Source organism: Puma concolor, chromosome B3, assembly GCF_028749965.1.
Source record: "Puma concolor isolate L17-30 chromosome B3, mPumCon1.1.hap2, whole genome shotgun sequence".
Classification (NCBI taxonomy): Eukaryota; Metazoa; Chordata; class Mammalia; order Carnivora; family Felidae; genus Puma; species Puma concolor.
In genome coordinates, this window is record NC_141672.1 from 16333024 (window position 1) to 16358308 (window position 25285).

The 25285-nt window shown below is 40.0% G+C and overlaps 1 protein-coding gene across 3 annotated transcripts in view; it reads left to right on the forward strand.

The window, feature by feature from the left end:
• Positions 1-25285, forward strand: part of PTPN21 (protein tyrosine phosphatase non-receptor type 21) — an 82103-nt gene that overhangs the window by 29471 nt on the left and 27347 nt on the right. For all 3 annotated transcript variants that reach the window (XM_025919012.2, XM_086709052.1, XM_086709051.1), the window contains exons 3-10: positions 2811-2980; positions 12491-12588; positions 14448-14515; positions 15319-15389; positions 18323-18410; positions 18794-18882; positions 22491-22578; positions 23489-23568. In XM_025919012.2, the coding sequence (XP_025774797.1) occupies positions 2811-2980; positions 12491-12588; positions 14448-14515; positions 15319-15389; positions 18323-18410; positions 18794-18882; positions 22491-22578; positions 23489-23568 (752 nt within the window). The remainder of the gene's footprint in view (positions 1-2810; positions 2981-12490; positions 12589-14447; positions 14516-15318; positions 15390-18322; positions 18411-18793; positions 18883-22490; positions 22579-23488; positions 23569-25285) is intronic.

The following is a 25285-nucleotide window of genomic DNA, read 5'->3' on the forward strand; positions in this document are numbered from 1 at the left end:
ATAAAACGTAAATACATTTAACAAAATGTGTTGTAATTGGTCCATGTAAGTGTAAAAAATTAGAAAATTATTTTGGGAGGGGGTATATAATTGATTTTACTGGTGTTTAGCAAAGTGGGTGAAACAAAATAATCTTTTTTTTTTTAAGTTTATTTGTTTTGAGGGAGAAAAGGGGCACTAGCACATGAGCGGGGGAGGGGCAGAGAGGGAGGGACAAAGAATCCCAAGCAGGCTCCCCACTGTCAGCAAAGTCTGACATGGGGCTTGAACTCAGGAACCCTGAGATCTTGACCTGAGCCTAAATCAAGAGAGGATGCTTAACCTGCTGAGCCACCCAGGCGCCCTTATTAAATAATCTTTTAAAAATATAGTAGTTTTCTAGTGGCAAAATGCATTGATTTAAGTTTTGCACTCAGTCCCCATGATGGAGGTGTGAAGGAGGTATTACACTTATTATTACCTTCTTTTACATTTGAGAAAACGGAATTGGTCTGATTGACTTTTCCACTTCCCAGTTAGCAAGTGAGTGTTAGAAATTAGACCCAGGACTTTAGATTTTAAGCATCAGTTTCTTTCTGTTAAATGAGATTTTTCTTTTCTGTTTGTTGCAGTTCAAAAGAAATAAGGAATAATACTGTTTTCTATAAATGTGATATTCTATCCTTAAAGACAACATGTAATTCATTTTATAAACATAATTATAACTTCAGAAAATAATTCACAATAAGACTCAGACTTGCTTCTATATTAAAGTGTGTTTGGATTTTCAAAACTGTGATTTCTATGCAGCTTTTCAAGGATAGGTTGTTCATACATTATCTCCTGCATAATGCTGGAGGGGCAGTGTGGTCTCATACAGTGGTTTTCACACTTGATCAAGGCACAGGAATTACTGGGAGTTGAATAGCTCAAGAAACTCTCCAGGTAATTCTGGTAGAAGTGATCCACAGATACCTGGACAAACACTGACTTTACAGTTTCACACACACACACACACACACACACACACACACACACACACACACACACACAATTATCTGCTTCATGAGATAATGGTGGTGATTCAATCTATGATATTATTACAGTTCTTGGGACAGAACCTGGCACATAGTAAATGTTCAAGATATTTCATTCATATGTGATGGCTTGGGTGGCAACAAAGAAGCAAGAGAGCATTCTTTCAACAAAATATATTGAATTCCTGCACTATTCTAGCTGTTTTGATATAAAGGGGAAATGGACACATTCCTCACTTTTGTTGAGTTTACTTGATTAATAGATTCATTTTAAAGGTATACATCCTTCCCTTGTAACAAATTGTAAGATAAAATGAATATCAAGGGCATGTTTGTATAGTTCTTCTTTTTCCCTGTAAATTAAAAATTCATTTTTTAAATTTGAACTGATTATTGCAAGTTAAAGAAATAGGCTGGTGGTATTATTTCTCGTTTTATTGTTGCTTTAAAGCTGTATTTGCCAATACAGTGCCACTGGATGCTGGCAGCTGTTTAAGTCAGTTAAAATTAAATAACATTAAAAATTTAGTTTCTTGGTGCACTAACCACATTCCAGGTGCCCCATAGCTCACATGCAGCTAATGGCTGCTATATTGGAGATAGAACATTTACATCATCATAGAAAGTTCTGTTCTACATGTTGCTCTAGAGCCTAGAACAAAGCAGGGCATTTTTCCAGTTGCCTTGATCTGTAAACTGATTTTAAGGTAAACGTTAGTAGTGGCCCGAGGCTGTCATTTCAACGCCTACATGCATTAATAACCTCTCAGGTTGACCAAGCCCATAGCTGGTATTGATTTCCCTGAACAGTTTCATTGCACAAGCAAGTGAGATTTAAATGCTAATATCTGGGCATTTTTTTAAACCTTCAAGCAATATACTTAAGTTGTCTTACTGGTTTAGGTATAGCTTTTTGTGCACGTGCACGTGTGTGTGCGCGCGTGTGTGTGAGTGAGTGAAAGAGAGAGAGAGAGACAATTTACCTCCAGAGCATTACAATTGCTTTAAATTTGTATCTAATAAACTTTAGGGGGCAAATAAAAGTTGCAATTGCATCTATATTTCTAGAATTTACAATATTTATATAAATAATTTATTTATAGAAGACAAATTCCAGAGTGGTGAAAAGTTGGACTAACACTATGTAGTCAGAATTCTTCTAGATATAACCCATTATACTTGTAAAATATTATGATAAATTTAGTATTTTGATAATTTTAAACCTAAACATTTTTTTCAGCACATGAGTTTTTTTTGTTAAAAACTCTGTAAAATTGTGTAGCACCTGCTACATTCTGATGTCTAGGCCGTGAATGCATTTTTCTGTGCATAGTTCAAGAAATAGTCTGCGAGGGTAGTTGACTTTTCACCTTTATTTCCTGCATGTGTCTATATATATACCTATAAGAGGTGTTCTTTTCTTCAGGTTTTGCTATGGTGTCCCTTTTTCAGAAGGGAAGCCATAGGAGTCTGTTCTCACTTGGTCCCAGGTCATGGATGAGAGCAATTAGGAGAATAGAGGGAGCCTGGGTGGCTCGGTTCAGTGTCTGACTTTAGCTCAGATCATGATCTTGCGGTTCACGGGTTCGAGCCCGATGTTAGTGGTGCTGGCAGCTCAGAGCCTGGAGCTGCTTCGGATTCTGTGTCTCCCTCTCTCTCTGCCTCTCCCCGGCTTGTGCTCTGTCTGTCTCTCTCTCTCAAAAATAAATAAAAAATATTAAAAATAATTTTAAAAAAAGAATAGAAATTCTCTTGTACGTTTCTGCCTCCTTCAGTGACTTTCCCTCTTTCCAGATCACTTACTTCAGCCTCTGGTACCACAACAAGCAAAATCAGCGCCGTTGGGTAGATTTGGAAAAGCCTCTCAAGAAGCAGCTGGATAAATATGCATTGGAACCTACCGTCTATTTTGGAGTGGTGTTTTACGTGCCTTCAGTTTCACAGCTGCAGCAGGAGATTACCAGGTGAGCACTAATATGCTCTTTGTTTTTAGGAAATAATCTAATGAGATTAAAAAAGTGACACCAAGGTTAAAGTCAGGAGATAAGACTAAACATTGCCGTCCTGCCCACATATTTAGCCACATTATTGCAGGGAGGTTCTGGTATGCAGTGTGTCAGAGTATTTTATTGTGTGTTGCATGAATTATGGTTTCACTAGGCACAAAGGAGTGATTAAAGGGGAAGATGATGTTTTTATCCTGGCTGTGAACTCTTCTTGTTGTGATGTTTCCTTCAAAGTTTTTGTTGATTTGTTTCTGATCTTTGTTAACACTGAAATGAGAGAGGAAATTTTAAAAAGTTGCGGAATCTGTCTTCATCCCTCAGGGAAATGTGCAGATGTGCAGAGGGGTTCTTACAGTTCTTTGACTTCAGTAGCTATAGTCTGTAGGTAGTTGGGAGGGGGAGCGTGTCCAGGGTGGAAGAGGCCGGTAAGTTCACTTAGAAAGGACAGAGGTAGAGAGGGAAGGTCATATTAAGGAGTGGGATGGAGGAACTGCATTTTTTTTCCTTGAATAAAAAACAAGGAATAAAATTTGGATTCATGAGTCTGCCTTTCAGAGTTCTCCAAAATCCACTACTACCTTATCTTTTGAACCCCATTTAACATTACTTTTCAGCCGAGCTGGACTACTTCCAGTGCCCGGAACATGCCGCATGCCTTTTCATCTTTGGGTCCTAGATCTTCCTTATTTATGTAGTGGAATCCTATTTGTCTTCTGAATTTCAGTTCAAAAGGCACCTCCTCCATGAAGTTTCTGCGACCCTTGGCCTGGAATGAGCTTTTGCCTTTTCCAGACTGTCCTACAATTTGCTTGTACTTGTGTTCAGATGGCAGTTGTTACAGCCTTTCGTTATAGTTCTTTGTGTACATATCTTATCTTTTTCTTGGATTTTAAACCTGTAAGTGTTCTTTAGCTTTACCTTTCGCACAGTATCTAACACGGTACCCTGTACATAAGAACCTGGTACTGCCCTGTGTTTGTGTAATGTTCTCTCTGAGTACTGAGTTTGCCAGTTAATTATCGGAAGAAGATATGAAACCTAAGAAGCAAGAATCAGGTAGTAGGGATAATAAACATGCACTGACTGTAAAAGTGACCTGAGATAGGAATGTTGACGAGAGAAGTAGAAGCCAGGAGGAAAAACAGCAACTGATCAATGACTCATTTATTTAAACATTTAGTGAAAATGTAATATGGTATGATGTCAGAGCTCTGTGGGAGACGAGTATACAAGTGACTAGGCTTTAATCCTGCCCTGGAGGAGTGACTGGAGTCTGGAAGCAACAGCCCGTGTAAATAAACAATTACAGTATATTATGATGATAAATGCTTTCATTAAAACAGAAGATTCCTAGGGGTGGGGCACCAAGGAACTGGAGCAGGCAAGTAAAGAAGTTGACTTTTCACTTGACTTTAGAAGGAATTTTCCAGTTAGAGGGAATAGCTGGTGCAGAGTAGGGGAGAGAATGAAAGCCTCTGGTGTTTTCAGGAAATTTCAGATATTACCTAGAGAGGGGAGAGGAGATTTGAAAAATAGGAATGTCCTAGTCATAAGGTCATGGTACAATGGGGAAAGACATTTTCGAATTTTTACAGAATGGGATGATGACATTAGTATTTTACCAACATCACCTGTCACGGAAGGTAGCTTAGAGGTGGCAAGACTATATAGTTAGGAGACCAGTTAGGAATGTATACGCCACAATCCAGACATTAGTCTAGAATGTGGACCTGAACAAAGGCATTAGCTGTAGGAAGGACTAAGGCCTGGTAGATTGAGTCAGTAGGAGTGCACATTGATTATGTATAGGAGAACCTGGTAGAGAAGTTGTACCAGTAAGGATTAAGTTTGGCAACATGTGACCAAAAACCCTAAATATCTTTCACTTGTTAAATAAGTCCAGAGGTCAGCCATGCAGAGCTTCTGCTGCTCCACAGTCTTCAGGGACCCATGCTCTTTCTCTCTTTCTGTACTGCCATCCTTGGTGTGTTCTTTCCATTCACTGGGAGATATCCTTGTCAAATAATTCTAGAGAAGTTCTAGCTATCACATTCGTATTCTGGCAGCAAAAGGGTAAAACTGGTTCTACCCTTAGCTGATTCATATTGTTTTTTAAAAATTTTATTTATTTATTTTGAGAGAGAGAGAGAATGTGAGTGGGGAAGGGGCAGAGAGGTGGAGAAAGAGAGAGAGAGTCCCAAGCAGGCCACGTGCTGTCAGCGCAGAGCCCAATGTGGGCCTCAAACTCCTGAACCATGCGATCATGACCCTAGCAGAAATCAAGAGTCGGATGGATGCTTAACCGCCTGAGCCATCCAGGTGCCCTGATTCATGTGCCTTTAAGAGGCCTTTCTCAGTTCCTCAGTCACACTACACTAGCCACATTTTAAGTACTCAGTAGCCGCATGTGGCTAAAGGCTACCATATTGGACAGCACAGATATATATCCTCTTTATCACTGCAGAAATTTCTGTTAGACAACACAGCTCTAAATCTAACAGTTCGCAGGAGAAATTGGAGAATAGATGAACATGTTAAATGACCCTACAAGAGTGCAATCAGATAAACCCAGAATGTAGGGAATTCTACTTGACACATCATACCATTTCGAATACAAATAACATGAAAATAAAGAGAAGGAGTTTTTCTTTTTAAAATTAAGAGAGATTTAGAAATGTCAATCCAATTAGGGCACCTGGGTGGCTCAGTTGGTTGAGCGTCCGACTCTGATTTCGGCTCAGGTCATGATCCCAGGGTCCTGGGATCGAGCCCTGCATCAGGCTCTGCACTGAGTGTGGAGCCTGCTTGAGATTCTCTCTCTTTGTCCATCTCCCTGCTTGTGCTCTATCTCTAAAATAAAAATTAAAAAAAAAAATGTCAATTCAGTGTAATCTGTGAACCTGTTTAGATCTGTAGGGGCACCTGGGTGGCTGAGTGGGTTAAGTGTCTGACTTAGGCTCACGTCATGGTCTGGTGATTCATGGGTTTGAGCTCTGCGTTGGGCTCTGTGGTGACAGCTTAGAGCCTGGAGTCTGCTTCAGATTCTGTGTTTTCCTCTCTGCCCCTCCCCAACTCGTGCCGTGTCTCTCTCTCAAAAATACATAAACAAAAAAATTAAAAATAAAAAAAGTAAAAATAAAGAAACTGTAAAAATACATTTTTGAGGGGCACCTGGCTAGCTCAGTTGGTAGAGCATGCAACTCTTGATCTCAGGGTTGTAAGTTCAAGCCCCATGTTGGATGTAGAGATTACTTAAGTAAAATCTTCAAAAAAAAAAAAAAAATGTTTTTGAAGCAATCACAAAAATTGTATGTGGACTGGATATTGGGTAGCTTTAAGGCACTATTGCTCATTTTGTTGGTTATGTTAAAAATGTGGCTTTTTTTTTTTTTTAAAGCTTATCTTTTAGAAATATGTACTAAAGTACCTGTAGGTGCTATGATATATCTGGGATTTGATTTAAAGCACTTGGGTGGGGAAGGGGAGAATGTAGAGGAAACAGTATGGATAAAGTGATGATTGAGGCTGCATGATAAGGATGTGTGGGTTTACTGGGACTTGTTTTCTGTATATGTGTTTCAGAATTTCCATAATAAAACTTTAAAATGCCATTACCGACACGTTAGCCTTCTAATACTAGCCTAAGAAAAACAAGTGAAGGAAATAAATAAACCTAAAATAAATGTGGGTGGGGAGGGCACCTGGTGGCCTGGTTGGTTGAGTACCTTACTCTTGATTTCGGCTCAGGTCATGATCTCACAGGTCGTGAGTTTGAGCCCTGCATCGGGCTCGAGGCAGATGGTGCGGAGTCTGCCTGGAATTCTTTCCCTCTCTCTGCCCCTGCTCCGCTTGTGCGTGCACATGTGCTCTTTCTCTCAAATAAACTTTAAAATAAATTCTCAAAATAAACTTTAAAAAAAAGGTGAAGGAAAAGACTGCCTCTTTATATACTGAAATATCTGTTGGGCAAAATGGGGCAACCTAATTTATTATAATTGTTTCATGTAATATTTCTTGTATAAAAGTATTTTATATTAGAAAGTTGATTAAGTGCATAAGGTTGAGATGAAACGTCTATTTTAATTAGTATTTTGGCTTTGGGCAAATTTATAGAACACTTGTTTAGAATTAAGATGTGCAGTTTCTTTAATTCAGAACTGTTTGTAAGGAATAAAAGTTTGCATGTTACATTTTATTACTGTGTTGTTTTTTAATTATTCTTTTTGCAGTAAATACTGAAAGAAGAGATTTGTAAATCATCCTTAGCCTCACCAGCATATTATAATTTTAACAAAAAGTGTTAATAGAAGTGCTAATAACCTTTGAAGTAAAATTTCTTGGTCCTTTCCTTTTAAGTAAATACTTAAATATATACATACATGCATACATATACACACATATATATGGGTATATACATATATATGCATATGTACACATGTGCACACACTGCTTGCTTCCATTAAAGGATTTTAAGGACAATACGATGAAAGATAATAGTAAAAGCAACCACTTACCTTTCTTACTATATGTCAGGCACTGTCCCAAGTACTTTATACTTAATCATTCACTTCCTCCGCACAACAAATCTTACAGAGTAGGTATTATTATCCATTTTGTAGATGAGGAAACCAAAGCACAGAAAGGCTAAATAAATATCTTGCCCAAGGTCACACTGCCAGTATGTGGTGGAACTGAGATTTAAACTCAAGCAGGCTGACTTCTCAGTTCTTGCTCTCAACCATTGTATTCATATGGACTCTAATATTAAAAAAAAAAACAAAAAAAAAAACTAAAGAAATAGGATAAAAATACTAGGAAAATTCTTCACTGGAGATTTGTGACAGTCAAAAACACGCACTTTGGGGTCATTCTGACCGAGATTCAAACTCCGACTCAGCCTACCTTTGCGGTATTATTTAATCTCTGCATATTATTTAATCTCTGAGCTTCAGCTGTGCCTGAGTACAAGGTGGCTGTTATTAAACAGGTGGAGCAAGTGGTTAGGAAGGGAAGGAGAGGGGAAGCAGTGACTGGCTGTGCCTGGAGTTTAGCTCTGAGCTCCATGGCAGTCAAGGCAAAAGAAGGAATTATCTGAGTTCCATCATCCATCATCTGATAAAACAAAACAGAACAAAACAAAGCATATCAGTTTGCAAACATGACAGATTTTCTTGGTATATCATTCAAAAGGAAATTTTCAGGTGGGATTTTGTGTAGAAGACATTGAACCAACAATGAACAATTTAGAGCAACTGTGGAGGAATCGACTCTTAAAATAGAAAAGTGTGACACAAGGCAAAAAAATGTGTGCCTTTCTGTGGAAGACTAAGCTAATTTGGTGCAGGTGTGTTGCTTTCCAGCGATTTGGTTTTAAGGAAAGCACCTAGAGTATTTAGAGTGGGGTATGTGGCTGGCATGTTCAATAGATAGACTTCTCTAAATACGATCTTCTTTAAATAGGCTTCGGAATGGAGCTGCCTAGTAGAAGGTTTGAAGTTTTCTTCTTTGACAAGATCCCAGAGCTACCAGCATTCTGTTTGTTTGTTGAAGGAAATCTATGGGTTCTGCTACTTACCACTAGCAGGTGGACGGGATAAGGTGGATCTAAATTCTTATCCGAATGGATGGTGTTTTTTGTAACAAAGAATGGAGACTTCACAGCTAGCTAAAATAAAAGTGGATGATGTTAGGAAACATATGAAGTGATTAAAGGGGTGGGCTCTGAGGGGAATTAAAACGTGACCAGGTTGCATTCACAGATGCCAAACCCGGAAGAGATTCTGGATTCAAGATGGCTCTATAGACTATACTGGCAGGGAGTTGGTGTATCTTCATTCAACATTGTATTCCCAGCATCTAGAACAATGCTTGGCGCATAGTAGGCCCTCGTAATTACCAGTGAAATGAATAAATCAAAGGAAAGCAGCATAAATCTTCACTGTAGAGCTTTATCAAACTGGAGTAGTGGTTATAGATGAAATAACTGTTAATTGGCTTCATATGCTCAACCTTGTGAATGGGCGATAGTACTCTTATTTTACTGGTGATAATTTATTTTATTTTACTTACTTAAAGTCTACTTATTTTGAGGGAGAGAGAGTGGGAGAGGCAGAGGAGGGGCAAAGAGAGAGGGAGAGAGAGAATCCCAATCAGGTTCTGACTCAGGGCTCTGTCCCAAGAATCATGAGATCATGATCTGAGGCTGAAATCAGGAGTCAGATGCTTAACCAACTGAGGCACCCAGGTGCCCCTTTATTGGTGATAAGTTAAAGCCACAGGTTATGACTTGCCCTTGTTCATTCAAACTGCTACGTTGGGGAGCTGGAATTTAACCTAGGTCTGCTTGACTAAAGCTTGTGCTGGTAACTAGTGCCCTGTATATTGAAAGTGTAAACAGAAGTAAACCCACATTACAAGAGTATTAAGAAAGCTATGATGCTATTCTTTTGGGGATTTCTTCAAAATATTTTAATATAAGCCTGGTCTGAAATATCAGGAAGCATTTTCTTTTGGCTTTACTTCCTAGGGTAGGGAACTTCCATCAGAATAAGTAACTTCTACCAAAGTCTTATCTTACCAGGTTACTAGTCAGGGTTCTTATTTTTTAATTTTTATTTATATTATTATTTTTAATTTACAACCAAGTTAACATATAGATAATAATGATTTCAGGAATAGACTTTTGTGATTCATCACTTACATAGAGTACCCATTGCTCCTCCCAACAAGTGTCCTCCTTAATGCCCCTTGCCCATTTAGCCCATCCCCCCACCCAAAACCCCTCCAGCAACCCTCAGTTCGTTCTCTGTATTTAAGAGTCTCTTATGGTTTGTCCTCTTCCCTTATTTTATATTATTTTTGTTTCCCTTCCTTTATGTTCATCTGTTTTGTATCTTAAATTCCACATGAGTGAAGTCACATGGTATTTGTCTTTCTCTGGCTGACTTATTTCGCTTAGCATAAACACTCTAGTTCCATCCATGTTGTTGCAAATGGCAAGAATTTCATTATTTTTTTTTTATTTTTTTAACATTTATTAATTTTTGAGACAGAAAGACAGAGACAGAGAGTGAGTAAAGGAGGAAACGGAGAGGGGGAGACAGAAGCTGAAGTAGGGTCCAGGCTCTGAGCTGTCAGCACAGAGCCTGACGTGGGGCTCGAACTCACAGACCGTGAGATCATGACCTGAGCTGAAGTCGAATGCTTAACTGACTGCGCCACCCAGGTGCCCCAAGATTCCATTATTTTTGATCACCGAATAATATTCCATTATGTGTGTGTGTATACACTGCACACACACACACACACACGTATGTATACACACATATGTATACATACATACATGTATGCATGTGTATGTATACATATACATAAATGTATGTGTACACACACACACACACACCCTGCTGCTTCTTTATCCATTCATCAGTTGGTGGATATTTGGGCTCTTTCCATACTTTGGTTATTGTCAGTAGTGCTGCTATAAACGTTGGGGTGTGTGCGCTCCTTTGAAACAGAGGTCCTATATTCTTTGGATAAATACGTAGTAGTGCAATTGCTGGGTCGTAGGGTAGTTCTATTTTTAATTTTTTAGGAACCTCCCTACTGTTTTCCAGAGTGGCAGCACCAGTTTGCATTCCCACCAGCAGTGCAAAAGGTTCCTCTTTCTCTGCATCCTCGCCAACATCTGTTGTTGCCTGAGTTGTTAATTTTAGCCATTCTGACAGGTGTGAGGTGGTATCTCATTGTGGTTTTGATTTGTATTTCCCTGATGATGAATGATTGTTGAGCATGTTTTCATGTGTCTCTTAGCCATCTTGATGTCTTCTTTGGAAAAGTGTTTATTCATGTCTTTTGCCCTCTCTTCACTGGATTATTTGTTTTTTGTTTGTTGAGTTTGATAAGTTCTTTATAGATTTTGGATACTAACCCTTTATCTGATATGTCATTTGTAAATATCTTCTCCCATTCCATCAGTTGCCTTTTTGTCTTGCTGATTACTTCTTTCTCTGTGCAGCTCTTTATCTTGATGAGGTCCCAATTGTTCATTTTTACTTTTGTTTCCCTTGCCTTTGGAGACATGTCAAGTAAGAAGTTGCTGTGGCCAAGGGGCACCTACCTGCGTAGCTCAGTCAGCTAAGCGTCTGATTTTGGCATAGGTCATGATCTCCTAGTTTGTGGGTTTGAACCCTGCATCAGGCTCTGCTGGCTCTCTTCTGTCAGCACAGAGACCGCTTTGGATCCTCTGTCCCCCTCTGTCTCTGCCCTTCCCCTTGGTTCTCTCTCTCTCTCTCTCTCTCTCTCAATAAATAATTTTTTAAAACTTAAAAAAAAAAAGTTTATGCAGCCGAGGTCGAAGATGTTGTTGCCTGTCTTCTCCTCTAGGATTTTGATGGCTTCCTGCCTTACGTTTAGGTCTTTCATCCATTTTGAGTTTATTTTTGTGTATGGTGTAAGAGAGTGGTCCAGGTTCATTTTTCTGCATGTTGCTGTGCAGTTTTCCCAACACAATTTGCCGAGGAGACTGTCTTTTTCCATTGGATATTCTTTCCTGCTTTGTCAAAGATTAGTTGGCCATATGTTTGTGGGTCCATTTCTGGGTTCTCTATTCTGTTCCATTGATTTATGTGTCTGTTTTTGTGCCAGTACCATACTGTCTTGATGATGACAGCTTTGTAATACAGCTTGAAGTCTGGGATTGTGATGCCTCCAGCTTTGGTGTTATTTTTCAGGTTTGCTTTGGCTATTTGGGGTCTTTCCTGGTTCCATACAAATTTTAGGATTGTTTGTTCTACCTCTGTGAAGAATGCTCGTGTTATTTTGATAGAGATTGCATTGGATATGTAGATTGCTTTAGGTAGTATTGACATTTTAACAATATTTGTTCTTCATATCCAGGAGCATGGAATCTTTTTCCATTTTTTTGTGTCTTTTTCAATTTCTTTCATAAGCTTTCTATAGTTTTCATTGTGTAGGTTTTTCACCTGTCTGGTTGGGTTTATTCCTGGGTATTTTATGGTTTTTGGTGTAATTGTAAATGGGGTTGATTCCTTGATTTCTCTTTCTGACTAGTCAAGGTTTTTAAAGTAATGATTGGTCATGGATTCTCTGTTTCTCCAACTAAACAGAACAAAACTTAGGAACTGTTTTACAGGGCATTGGAAAGGCAACCAGTCATCTGAGTGGTTGTAGCTTTGAAATAACTACAGTTAAGGATAAGTGATTCAACAAATTGATTACATTGTGTGTGTGTGTGTGTGTGTGCGCGCGCGCGCACGCGTATAGGCACGTATATGTATGTGTAGGTGTAGATATGGTCAAGGACATTCTTGTCATTTTTTGAAACCATCTGGGGTTAAGGTTTTCTTTGACTAGTTTTTGCTCTTCTACCAAATTATTGTAAAATGTATTGTGTCTCAATTGGAGGTAATATTGATACTGACTTTTTTTAATTGACATTTTTTATAGGTACCAGTATTATCTGCAGCTGAAGAAAGATATCTTGGAAGGAAACATTCCTTGTACATTAGAACAAGCAATTCAGCTAGCCGGCTTAGCTGTTCAAGGTAAATAATGGCAATCGATGATGTAATGGATATATCAGATTGAAATGTATGTTGTAACAGGGATGCCTGACTGGCTCAGTCAGTGGAGCATGTGACTCTTGATCTAAGGGTTGTAATTTTGAGCCCCACATTAGGTGTGGAGATAACTTAAAAAAAAGAATCTTTAAAAAAATGTGTGTTATAACAAAAACAACAAAGATTCTTAAAATAACTGACTTCCTATAGTGGTGTTAGTGAAATTAGTTTTCTTGCAGGAAAAAATAAATTTGGATACCTTTCGTGAAATATGAGACTTCTGGAGGTGAAGCATGTTAGCCTATGTCAACAGAGCAACCAAAAACAGAGAAAACACACACACACACACACACACACACACACACACACACACACACACACAGCATGTAATATGCTGTGTATTCCTCCAGTGCAAGGACTTGATCTGTAGCTAGCTAATATTTTAGGAAGAAAGATCAGGCAAACAGTGAGGTTGATGAAGTTACATTAACGCTTATACTTTTAGCAGACGTCATTTATTTGGTTTCTTAAGCAGTTGTCCTGGATTATAGAGCATTGTCAATCATAACAGATAAAGCTTTGCATTTCGTAAGTGTTTTTGGATTGTGTCATTCTGTTCTGTTTCCCATGTCTAATCAACACGTATTTACATGCATGTATATATTTTGGGAAGACTTCTGATGGGTCATTATTTCAAATGATAATTGGCATTAATTTTGGGAATTGAAACTTAACCAGAAGAATCTTTAATAAAGTCCCTTCAGATATTAGAAGGTATGGAGACATCATTTCTAGACAAACAAATGTCTGATACACATGGAGCCATATTCCTTTTCAAGGTACTTGGAATCTTCCTAAATATCATCTTTGGCTTTAAGAGTTAGTTTTTCATGGGTCGCCTGGGTGGCTCAGTTGGTTGTGTGTCCAGCTTCGGCTCAGGTCGTGATCTCACAGGTCGTGAGTTCGAGCCCCGCGTTGGGCTCTGTGCTGACAACTCAGAGCCTGGGGCCTGCTTCAGATTCTCTGTCTCCCCCCCCCCCTCTCTCTCTCTCTGTCCCTTCCCTGCTTGTGCTCTGTCTTTCTCTGTCTCAAAATTAAATAAACATTAAAAAAAAAAGTTTAAAAGAAAGGTTTTCATAAGGTCGTTGCAGAACTATCATTTTTTTTTTTTTAACAATTAAAAATTTCTAAGGCAGACACATCTTGCTGTAACATGTTCAAGTGATCTAATTTCATTTCCTAGAGGTGATCACTGCTATAAACAGTTTGGTTTCTTTCTGATATCTTCCAGTGCATAAGTAAGCACACGTGATTACAGGGTAGCTTTTGTTTGTTATTCATAAAAATGAGATCATGATACATTTAGTTTGTAACTTATTTTTTCCCTTTATTTGTAGGTATTTTTCCAAGTTTAAGACACATGAATCTACCTAATATATATATTATATTAAATAATAAATAATATATATATTTTTAATGTTACATTTATTATTTTTGAGAGAGAGAGACAGAGCATGAGCAGGGGAGGGGCAGAGAGAGAGGGAGACACAGAATCTAAAACAGGCTCCACGCTCTGAGCTGTCAGCACAGAGCTCAACGCGGGGCTCAAACTCACAAATTGTGAGCTCGTGACCTGAGCCAAAGTCAGACAGTTAACCGACTGAGCCATCCCATTAATATTTTTAAAAAGACTTTTTAAAACATATACTGGATAGCAGCTGTAAGGCACATTTGCCTTCTAAGTCATAAGCATACCATCTATATACTGCATATTGCATTTGGTTGTACATGTTTTTCTTTGCAAATTAAACATAACTAATGTGCATATTTGTCATTTTGTACAGCCGATTTTGGTGACTTTGATCAATATGAATCCCAGGACTTCCTTCAGAAATTTGCCTTGTTTCCTGTGGTAAGACTTCTTTCAACATTGGGCTTTTTATAAATAGTTTATTTCCACATCCTTTAATAATCCCCAAAACAAAGTCCATATGGTGGATTTACTGGGCTGGAATAGTGTTTAAAAAAATCAATTGCCTCATAAAGAACTCAAGTGGAAGTGCTTTCCTTTGTAGTCTTACTGGTCGTTGTAAACCCACAGAAATGGAAGGGGTGCAGTCACTGGGCTGCAGCCAGAGAGATTTGTTTTGTGTTTGGGTGTGAGTCTAAGAGAGGGATTCACTTCCAGCTTCTGAGGAACACCACGGAGGTTTTGCTTTTAACCGAAGGCTCGAAACCTCTCAGTGATGTGGGAATGAATTTGGCTTCTCAGCAGCAGTGTAAAAAGTAGATGGCAAGAAGACACTGCTGTCTGCTTTTTAAAGTCACTACTGATGTGATTGACAGGAAAACCACATTGGAACAACTACGGGAGGTGTTATGATGCTCTTCTGAGTGTCTACACAGCCAGTCGGGGAACACACAAGATGTTGTCGTTGTGCCGGACTCAGAACTGGCTGATGGGTGATGTTGCCAACCTGAAATAACTCAGCTGAGACCTTCTCCGGGATGAACTGAGAAGGCGGGGCGGGTGTTTTGGCTCCTGAGCAGAAGCTACTTCATTCCTTAGAAGGATCTTGATCACATACTTAAGCAAATCTCCCGCATGCTGATACTAGTCCGAATTTTGCCTGCTAGTGACAGGACTAGCGGTGATTCCTCTGAAGAAATTTCGGTGGCTTGTTTACATAACTTACTGCAGTGTATTTTCTTCAGGGGTGGTTACAAGATGAAAAAGTATTGGAAGAAGCAACCCAAAAAGTGGCCTTACTGCATCAGAAATACAGGTAACACTAAGAGATAAGAAATGGAAATCGTGTGGAAGCAAAGCCGGGTTGACTATGATATACGTATTGACACGGTTAAAACTTGGAGCTTTCGTGCTGCTGCAGCCACTACTTCTGCTCTGGGGAGCCAGCGTTCCATTGCACTCAGTGTGCCAAGTGCTGTTCTAATCACTTCCCTGTGTTAATTCATTTACTGTCCATGGTTATCAGTGAGGAAGCTGAGAACATTGAAAGCAGCCAGTCACTGAAGGGTGCCACTTCTTTACTCCATATAGTAAAGGTTTCGGTGGTGACCTAGGCTCATGTGGGTTAATGCAAGATTAGGGAGACTTGTTTCCTATTGTGATGCAGCCCGTGTAGAGTTACCCCCCAGTATACCTTTGGAAACTGTATCTCTGTCTTCTGGGCAATCTGTACCATGAGCTGTGTTTCTTGCCCTGGCCCATGCATGTGGGTAAATAATGGCCTCATTTGGTAGTGAACCTGTATGTGTTGTGTGTAAGAAAAATCCTCCCCCATGGGGCACTTGGGTGGCTCAGTCGGTTAAGTGTCTGACTTCGGCTCAGGTCATGATCTTGCAGTTCGTGAGTTCTGGCCCCACATCTGGCTCTGACAGCTCAGAGCCTGGATTGTGCTCTGGATTCTGTGTCTCCCTTTCTCTCTGCCCCCACTCACGCTCTGTCTCTGTCTCAAAAATAAACGTTAAAAAAATTAAAAAAAAAAAAAAAAAAGAAAAAGAAAAAAATCCTCCCCTGGAGAATGCTAGGTCTTACTCTCAACCGAATGCTACATAGTTCCAGGTATGTTAGATAACATTACGCTCTTATAACCACTCTTTAAGGTAAATGATATTCTGTTTTTACAGACTGAGAAAACCAAGCTCAAAAAGAGTAAGTAACTTGCCCAAAGTTACATGTGGTAGAGACGGGATTTGAACCCAGGTGTATCTAATTATAACCTATTGTTCATCCCCTCCCATTAAAAATAACCTTTTGCCTTTAGTCTCTTCCCACTCAAATCCATAGAGTTGCTCACTAGAGACCAATCTTCTTTTTAAAAAAATTTTTTTCTTTAAATATTTATTTACTTTTGAGAGGGAGAGAGAGAGACAGTGAGCAGGGGCAGGGGAGGGGCAGAGAGAGAGGGAGAGACACAGAACTCAGTGGGCTCCAGGCTCTGTGCTGTCAGCACAGAGTCTAATGCTGGGCTTGAACTCACAAACTGAGATCATGACCTGAGCTGAAGTCAGACGCTTAACCGACTGAGCCACCCAGGCACCCCAAGATCAATCTTCTTAAAACCACTTTCTTTTCATCTCCCCTCCTTGCCTCCCCAAGTGCTCATGAGTCTTTTCTGGCTTTCCACTAGCCTGAGTTCATTAGCCCTGGGATTAAAGACTTGGTCACATCCTGCCTTTCTGGCTTCACTTTTTGCTGTCCCAAATAAACCTTTTCTTTCTGCCAGCATAATTCATCCCTCAGGCACTTATCACCCTATCTTTTGTTACTTTCATGTACTCATTTGTGCATCTTTTTTTTTTAATTTTTTTAATCTTTATTTATTTTTGAGAGAGAGAGAGAGAGAGAGAGAGAGACAGAGTGCGAGCGGAGGAGGAGCAGAGAGAGGGAGACACAGAATCCCAAGCAGGCTGCACAGAGCCTGATGCGGGGCTCGAACTCCCAAATCGTGAGATCATGACCTGAGCTGAAGTCGGACGCTTAACCGACTGAGACACCCAAGCGCCCCTTGTTTGTGCATCTTTTTAAAAGATAGTTTAGTACTATTATTCTGTATGAAGCTGGATGCTGTGGCATGAAGATAAATAGAACAATTAGCTGCCATCAAAGGATGTATTCCCTGCTTTGGAGTCTTAAGGGGTGGGCATTGGAATAGTAATTATAAACTAACAGTGTGATATGAGTGCAGTGGGGGAGGTGTGCATAGAATGTGGTGGGTCTGCATGGATGGAGCAGGGGCATCTGATTTAGACTCAGGGATATCACAGCAGGTGACAAAGGAGTGATACGTAGGCCGACTCTTGAAGGCTATTAGGGATTGATCAGGTGCACAGGTGAGTGACGGTTGTGCCAGGAAGACGGATCAGCATGTGCAGAGGCCAGCATGAGAGAACATCATGGCTTGGTTGCAGGGTGGGATGCCTTATGGATGCTGGAAGAACAGCAGATGAGGCTGGGGGGGGACAAGCCTCCATGCAGTTGAGAACCTTCTTTACCCACACTGCCTTCCTGCCCACCCTTGTAACTCTGCCCTGGAAAAGGATTACCATCTTCTAACCCTTACCATCTTCTAACACTTATCGCTTGGCATTTAGCACACGACGCTTAGTATTGCCTGATATTTTGGATAATAAGCAGTTACTTAGTGGTTTCAAATCAATTCCAGCTTTCAGTGAAGACTTTTTAGGGAGTTTGACTCCCCACGTCCCCCTGGCCTGCCCGAAGTACAGGGATGGGATCTTTATAACCCTCAGCGTTCAGCAGAGTGCTGTGCGTGTAGTTGACTTTCAATCGATGTTGATGGATCGGTTGAAGTAATTTCTGGTATGCTTAAAAATTTGAAATGTTTGTAAATGTCTTATGCCAAATTGATTATGTAGTTTTTTGTTTTTTTTTTAATTTTTTTTTTTCAACGTTTATTTATTTTTTTGGGACAGAGAGAGACAGAGCATGAACGGGGGAGGGGCAGAGAGAGAGGGAGACACAGAATCAGAAACAGGCTCCAGGCTCTGAGCCATTAGCCCAGAGCCCGACACGATGCTCGAACTCCCGGACCGCGAGATCGTGACCTGGCTGAAGTCGGACGCTTAACCGACTGCGCCACCCAGGCGCCCCTGTTATGTAGTTTTTTAACAACGCCTCCTCCCCACCCCCATTTTTGGTTCTGTGATCAACCTCACATCTTTTGGGTTGCAGAAGGCTCACGGCTCCTGATGCTGAAATGCTGTACATGCAGGAGGTAGAGAGGATGGATGGCTATGGAGAAGAGAGCTACCCCGCAAAGGTGAGTATGGCATGAAGGCTGGGGCTCTCCCAGTCGATCTCAGGAGCTCAGAGGACAGTGGGGAGACCTGGGGACACCCTGTGGTGCAGAGGCGGGAGGCATGGGAAAGTCTGGAAACCGGAAAGCTGAGGTCCTGTGACCAAAATTTCTTAGTAAAACACACTCCTGTTTTGCAATTTGTTCTTTGAAATGCTCTTGAAAATGGGTTCTTTGAGGAGCCCGGTTTTTCCTCTTTTCATACCTATTTGACAAGGTGATTCCTTTAAACCTTTCAGACTTTGCCCTCCATGTAGGTCTTCTGAGCATCTGCTAAGCTGGGTTCATTGTCACACTTCTCATGCACCTGCTGCCCAAATGCTTCTTTCTGTGCTTTCTCGTTTCAGGATAGCCAAGGCAGTGACATATCCATTGGAGCATGTCTTGAAGGCATCTTTGTGAAACACAAGAATGGAAGGCCTCCTGTGATATTTAGGTACTTTGCTTACATCCTTTGCACTTTTCTGCAGCTCCTCTTGGTGATAGTTTTTAGTACATATACTAGTAATAATGCCCACAAATCTCACCCTGGGTCTCATTAGGAAATGGAAATATGCCCCTCCTAGAATAAAATAACACCTGACTGCATTGCTTCTGTTATAAGCCACTTTCTTCAAAACCAAATGTGTGGAAAACAGTGCTTATAATAATGGCCTGCTTATGAAATGCTTAAAGGTGGGTGACCCTTTTCTTACCAAATGGAGGCTGTTCTTTGTTTTGATGTGAGTTTTTAATTTCAGCTCTAGATTCTAGGACTGTCTTTTTGTGGAAAATCTGGGCCTTTCTCTGATTCTAGTCATGCACTAAAATTCCTAAAATACTAGCATCTAAGCAAATTTCTTTCTTTTTTTTTTTTTTTTTTTTTTTTTGTTTTTTTTTTGGTTAAGCAAAGTTCAGTTACTTTTTATAATGTTCATTTTTTTCCTGATTATAAAAATGTGATGCTATTCATTTGCGGAAATCTTAGAAGGTTTATAGCGAGAGGATCTATAGCAATGTGCTAATAGTGGCCAACTTCAAACAATGAAATTGCAGGTGGCTTAAATTTCCCTTTCGGTATTCTGTATTTGAATTTATATCTTGAAGATAGCCAATTAGACCATGTTATTCAATCCCTGCCTTTTCATTCCTTAAAATTCATACCCTAGAAAATCCAAAGTGTCATTTCATAGAAATAGTTCCAGTATTATTCAGAGATTCTATTTTCTATTTACTTTGATTCTGTTTTGTTTTTTTTTTTTAACTGTGATTCTATTCTTGACGAAAATTTAAAAGTTTATATTGTTTTTGTAGAGCAGTAAAACATTATATCAGTTTTGGTTCTGGGTTCCTTTGTATTTACTATTTATTGAGTGCTTGTCATGAGCCAGGTTCTGTGCTGAGTGCTCTCTGTGTATTTTTTCATGTGATCTTTACAACTCTGAGTAGATGGTACTACCACCACTTTCCACATGGTTTAATTGAGCCTTAGAAAAATGGAGTGATTTGTCTAAGGTCACCCAATTATAAACTGGCGTAACCAAGAACTCAGATTCTCCACTTAAACTCAGATTCTCCACAGATTAACCACTGCGTTAAATGGCCTCTTATTTTTATTATTTATTTATTTATTTAAAACATTTATTTGTTTATTTTTTTAATTTACATCCAAGTTAGTTAGCATATAGTGCAACAATGATTTCAGGAGTAGATTCCTTAATGTCCCTTACCCAGTTAGCCCATCCCCCCCCCAACACAACCCCTCCAAGTAACCCTCTGTTTGTTCTCCATGTTTAAGAGTGTCTTATGTTTTTGTCCCCCTCCCTGGTTATATTATTTTTGCTTTCCTTCCCTATGTTCATCTGTTTTGTATCTTAAAGTCCTCACATGAGTGAAGTTATATGATATTTGTCTTTCTCTGACTAATTTTGCTTAGCATATTACCCTCTAGTTCCATCCACGTAGTTGCAAATGGCAATATTTCATTCTTTTTGATTGCCGAGTAATACTCCATTGTGTGTATATACCACATCTTCTTTATCCACTCATCCATCAATGGATATTTGGGCTCTTTCCATACTTTGGCTATTGTTGATGGTGCTGCTATAAACATGGAGGTGCATGTGCCCCTTCGAAACAGCACACCTGTATCCCTTAGATAAGTACCTAGTAGTGCAGTTGCTGGGTGGTAGGGTAGTTCTATTTTTAATTTTTTGAGGAACCTCCATACTGTTTCCCAGAATGGCTGCATCAGTCTGCATTCCCAGCAACAGTACAAAAGAGATCCTCTTTCTCCGCATCCTCAAATGGCTTCTTTTATTAAAAGAAACTTAATTCCCCACTACTCAAGCTCTCTAAAAACCATTCTGACTGTTTCTTCTTGAGGACTAGGTTTTCCTTTGAAGATTTTTTTTCCTCTAAGCTGACATTCCTTCCTTTATTTCCTTTAGTTTCCTTATTTTCCTTTACTACTGCCTTTTGGGCTCTGAATTCTCCATGGTGATTTTGACCATGGTGCACCCAGTGTGGGGAGCATAAACCCACTCCCAGACTGTACTGCCCTCGGTGCAGCAGCACTCCCCTTTGGCAATTGCTCTCATGGCCCTCAGTTGCTCATTTAAGTCTTCTAAGTGTGAGTTGGGGGTCAAGGGGCAGAAAAGGATCTGGAGTGCACCAGCAGGGCAGGACTCTGACAGTGCCCGAAGGGCCCTATGAAAACTGGAGGCATCCAGCCAGCTTCTTTTATCTCACTGGGTACGAATTTTTAAAATAGCCTTCTTTAATAATGATGCTGAGAATCTTTAGGTTTAACAATTAAACACTGAATCACAAAAAATTAATTTTATTTATTTAAATAAATTTAAGATAGAGCATCTAGGTGGCCCAGTCGTAAAAAGCATCTGATTTCAGCTCAGTTGCTGAGCTGATGGTGATCTCATGGTTCATGAGTTTGAGTCCCACATTGGGTGAGCTTGAGCCCCGCTTCTCTCTCTCTCTCTCTCTCTCTCTCTCTCTGCCCCTCTTGGATTCTCTCTTTCCCTCTACTTCTCACTCACTTGCGCCTTCCGTCTCTCTTAAAAAAAATAATATATCGGGCGCCTGGGTGGCGCAGTCGGTTAAGCGTCCGACTTCAGCCAGGTCACGATCTCGCGGTCCGGGAGTTCGAGCCCCGCGTCGGGCTCTGGGCTGATGGCTCAGAGCTTGGAGCCTGTTTCCGATTCTGTGTCTCCCTCTCTCTCTGCCCCTCCCCCGTTCATGCTCTGTCTCTCTCTGTCGCAAAAATAAATAAACGTTGAAAAAAAAAATAAAAAAAAATAATATATTTAAGATAAATAAATCTAATGTAATGGAGAAGGATGAAGAGAGGTAAAATTTTTCTTTCAGATCCATTTTTCCCTTTTATAAAATTATATGTTATGTAATAAAATATTAATACATAAAATCTAAACTTGGTAAAATACAGTTAGCAAATACAGGATCAGAGTTTGAAACCTGATGAACACACCCGGAGTAGTTCACTCTTGGGGTTCCTGGCATTTGATCTTTGTTTCACCCTGAAGCTTTTCAGAGCACCCCTCCTCCACCTTTGTGCCTTGTTTACCTGAAAAACTTAATGGTACTTGCTTGTGTCTATATTCTCTCTCTCATCCCCACCCTCCAACTGTGTTTCTTTGAGGGAAGCACCGTACCTTACTGATCTTAGTATCCCTGGGACCTAACACGATTTCGGGCATTGTTACAATGGATGTTTGTTGAATGAATGAAGGAGGCATTGGCAACCAGCTCAGAGAGGCCTCTTTGATCAAACTAATCTGGCAAATGAGGATAGACAGATCTTAATGTTTTTAAGTACTGTTTGCCTTCACCTAGTCTACATATATTTACTTTTTGCAACTAGCTGTTGTCACTTCAAGGAGAAGATGCATGCCAGCTGATTAAAACAACTGTTTTCTTTTTAAGACGATTAACAAATATTAACTTACACATCAAGCTCGAGAAGGAAAAATCCTATGTTCCATCTTCTAGTGACACTCACATTGCTGTTTTCTATTTGTTATTCTGTAGGTGGCATGATATTGCTCACATGTCCCACAATAAGTCCTTTTTTGCATTAGAGCTGGCCAGTAAAGAGGAGACCATCCAGTTTCAAACTGTGAGTAAACACTAGGAATCTACCTGGAACGTTTTCCCTAGAAGTTAACAAGTTAGCATTTCATTGTGCATGTTTGGGGAGGGAGGTGGCATTAAAATTATATTTGGGGCACCTTGGTGGCAGTTGGTTGAGTGTCTGACTTCGGCTCAGGTCATGATTTCATGATTCGTGAGTTTGAGCCCCGCATTGGGCTGTCCACACAGAGCCTGGTTCAGATCCTCTGTCCCCCTCCCTTTCTGCCCCTCCCCTGCTCATGCTTGCTCTCACTCTCTCTCTCTCAAAAATAAATAAACATTAAAAAAAATAAAATTATAATATTTAGTACTTTTATAAAACATAAAATATTAATAACATTTTGCATAATAGCACTTGGCAAAAAGTAGTTGCTCAGTAAATATTGTCGAATGAATGAGTCCTTGAATAAATACTATCTGGTATGGTGATCTTTAAAGTAAACTAAAGGGACTAAATAGGAGAGAAAGTAAGTACTAACATATTAATTTCCATTGCTAAGTGAATGCCTCTGTAGAAATATTATTTCACAGTTAATTGCTCTCTTGGCAAAGGCAGTGTTGAGTCACCAAGTCAAATGCTTTTTTTTTAATTGTCTTTGAGTATCTATTTGTCAAAATACAAGTTGATATTTTCATAATTTTTAAAATTTCTAAGTCATCTGAAACTGTTCAGTGTAAGAGTCATACCCTTAGAACATTTTTTTTGTTTTTGGTCTTCCTAATTTAAATCCTAATTAGAGCCTTCATATGATAGGCGCAGCATTAGAAAATGAAAGAGTCGGTGTGTTTGAAAGAGTCGGGATGTTATATCCCCCAGTCATGTCTTATTCTCCGACAAACTCTGTATCAAGTTGTAAATGTGTTATCATTTACTTTATGCATATTTCATTTGCTAGGAAGACATGGAAACCGCAAAATACGTGTGGAGACTCTGTGTTGCGCGACACAAATTCTACAGACTAAATCAATGCAGCCTGTGAGTACATCCTGTTCATGGAAATTGTAGAAAGTAATGAGGTTAGGAGTTTTCATCTTGAGCTGTATCGTGTCATTTAGAAAGGAAAAATTTGTAGAAAATAACAGTTTTAGGACATAAACAAACTGCGTGTTAAAATAGTTCTCAAAAATATTGTTTCATTTTATCTTTGGATGACTTCTAATAACTACAGATATATGCCTCTAAGATTTTCTTCACCTATTTACTAGAATCACTGATTCTTGAAATTTAAAAAGAGAATTTTTTTTTATTGGCATTTTGAGTAATTATTCAGCTTGTCAAGCCGTTTGGAGAATTTATACCTTCTCTTCCTAAGGAATATTTTTTTTGGCCCCACGGGCTTCCCCCGTTCTGCTGGATCATTCCCATAAGCATACAAACATGCTATAATATTGCATCTCTTAAAACACTTGACCTTCATTCCACACGCCATCCGTCCACGGCTCCATATCTCTGCTCTCCTATATAGCAAATTTCTTCAAAGGAGTTGTATAGACTTATTTTCTCTCCTTCTTTCTGCCCTGCTTCCCCTAGCTGCCACACACTGACACTGCTTGTCACGGTGACAATGACCTTCATCCCACGGTCCTGTCAGGACCACAGAAGTTCTTTCACTGGACCACTCAGTAGCACTTAACCTCTGGCCACCCCTTCCCTTCTGCACTCTGCTCCTCCTTGGCTGCCAAGACCCCACCCTCTCCTGCTTTTCCTCTTTCTGGGCCGTTTCTTCTCAGTCACCTTTGCTGGTGTAATCCTCAGACCTCTTTCCCACCTATGCTCGTTCTCCAGGGAATTCACCTTGTGTCAGGCTTACAGATCGCATCTGTCTGCTGGAAGTGCCTCCGATTTTATTTCTAGCTCAGTCCTCTCCCTGAGCACAGCCTACTTGATGTCTACACTTGGTGACTTAAGAGGCATCCCAGATTTGCTGTGTCTAAAACGAAACTCTTGACATGCTCTTTCTCTTCCTGCCCCCAAATCTGCCTCTTCCTTACCCTTTCTCATTCGATAAGTGGCAACACTCCATATTCACCCCGTTGCCCAAGCCCCAAACCTACTTAATTCCCACTTGATTCTTGTTTGTTTCATCCCACACCCAATGCATCATTTGAAGCTGTGCCTTCAAAATATATCTGAAATGTGACCATTTTGACCACCTCCTCTGCTAACAACTCAGTGCCAGGCCATCAGTGTTTCTAATCTAGAATACTGCAGTAGCCTTCTGACACCCTCCTTGTTTCGGTACCTGCCGTGCCTATAGCCTGCTTTCCATAAGTCAGCCAGACTGGTCTTAGTTTAATAGGGGTCAGATCCTATCACTCTTCTTAAAACCCTGCACTGGAATTTCATCATACTTGAAAGCACAAAGCTGTCCACGATCTGGTCCTTGCCTGGTTCCTGCCTTATTTCCTTCACACCCTCCTCCTGCTCACCCTTTCCCAGCCACACTAGTGTCCTTTCTGGTCTGTGAACATGTTCTGCCCTTACAGACGCTGTGCTTGCCCCTTCCTCTGCCTGAAATGCTTTTCCTTTGCATGCCTCATTCTCCCACTACATCAGTTGTCTGATCAGAGGAGGCCCTCTTCAGAGAGGCTGACCATAGCTGCCCTGGGGACCCCTTCCCTGCCTACCTATCTCTCTGTATCCCCTTGCCCTATTTGATTCTTCATCATAGTACTTAGTACCACCTGAATTT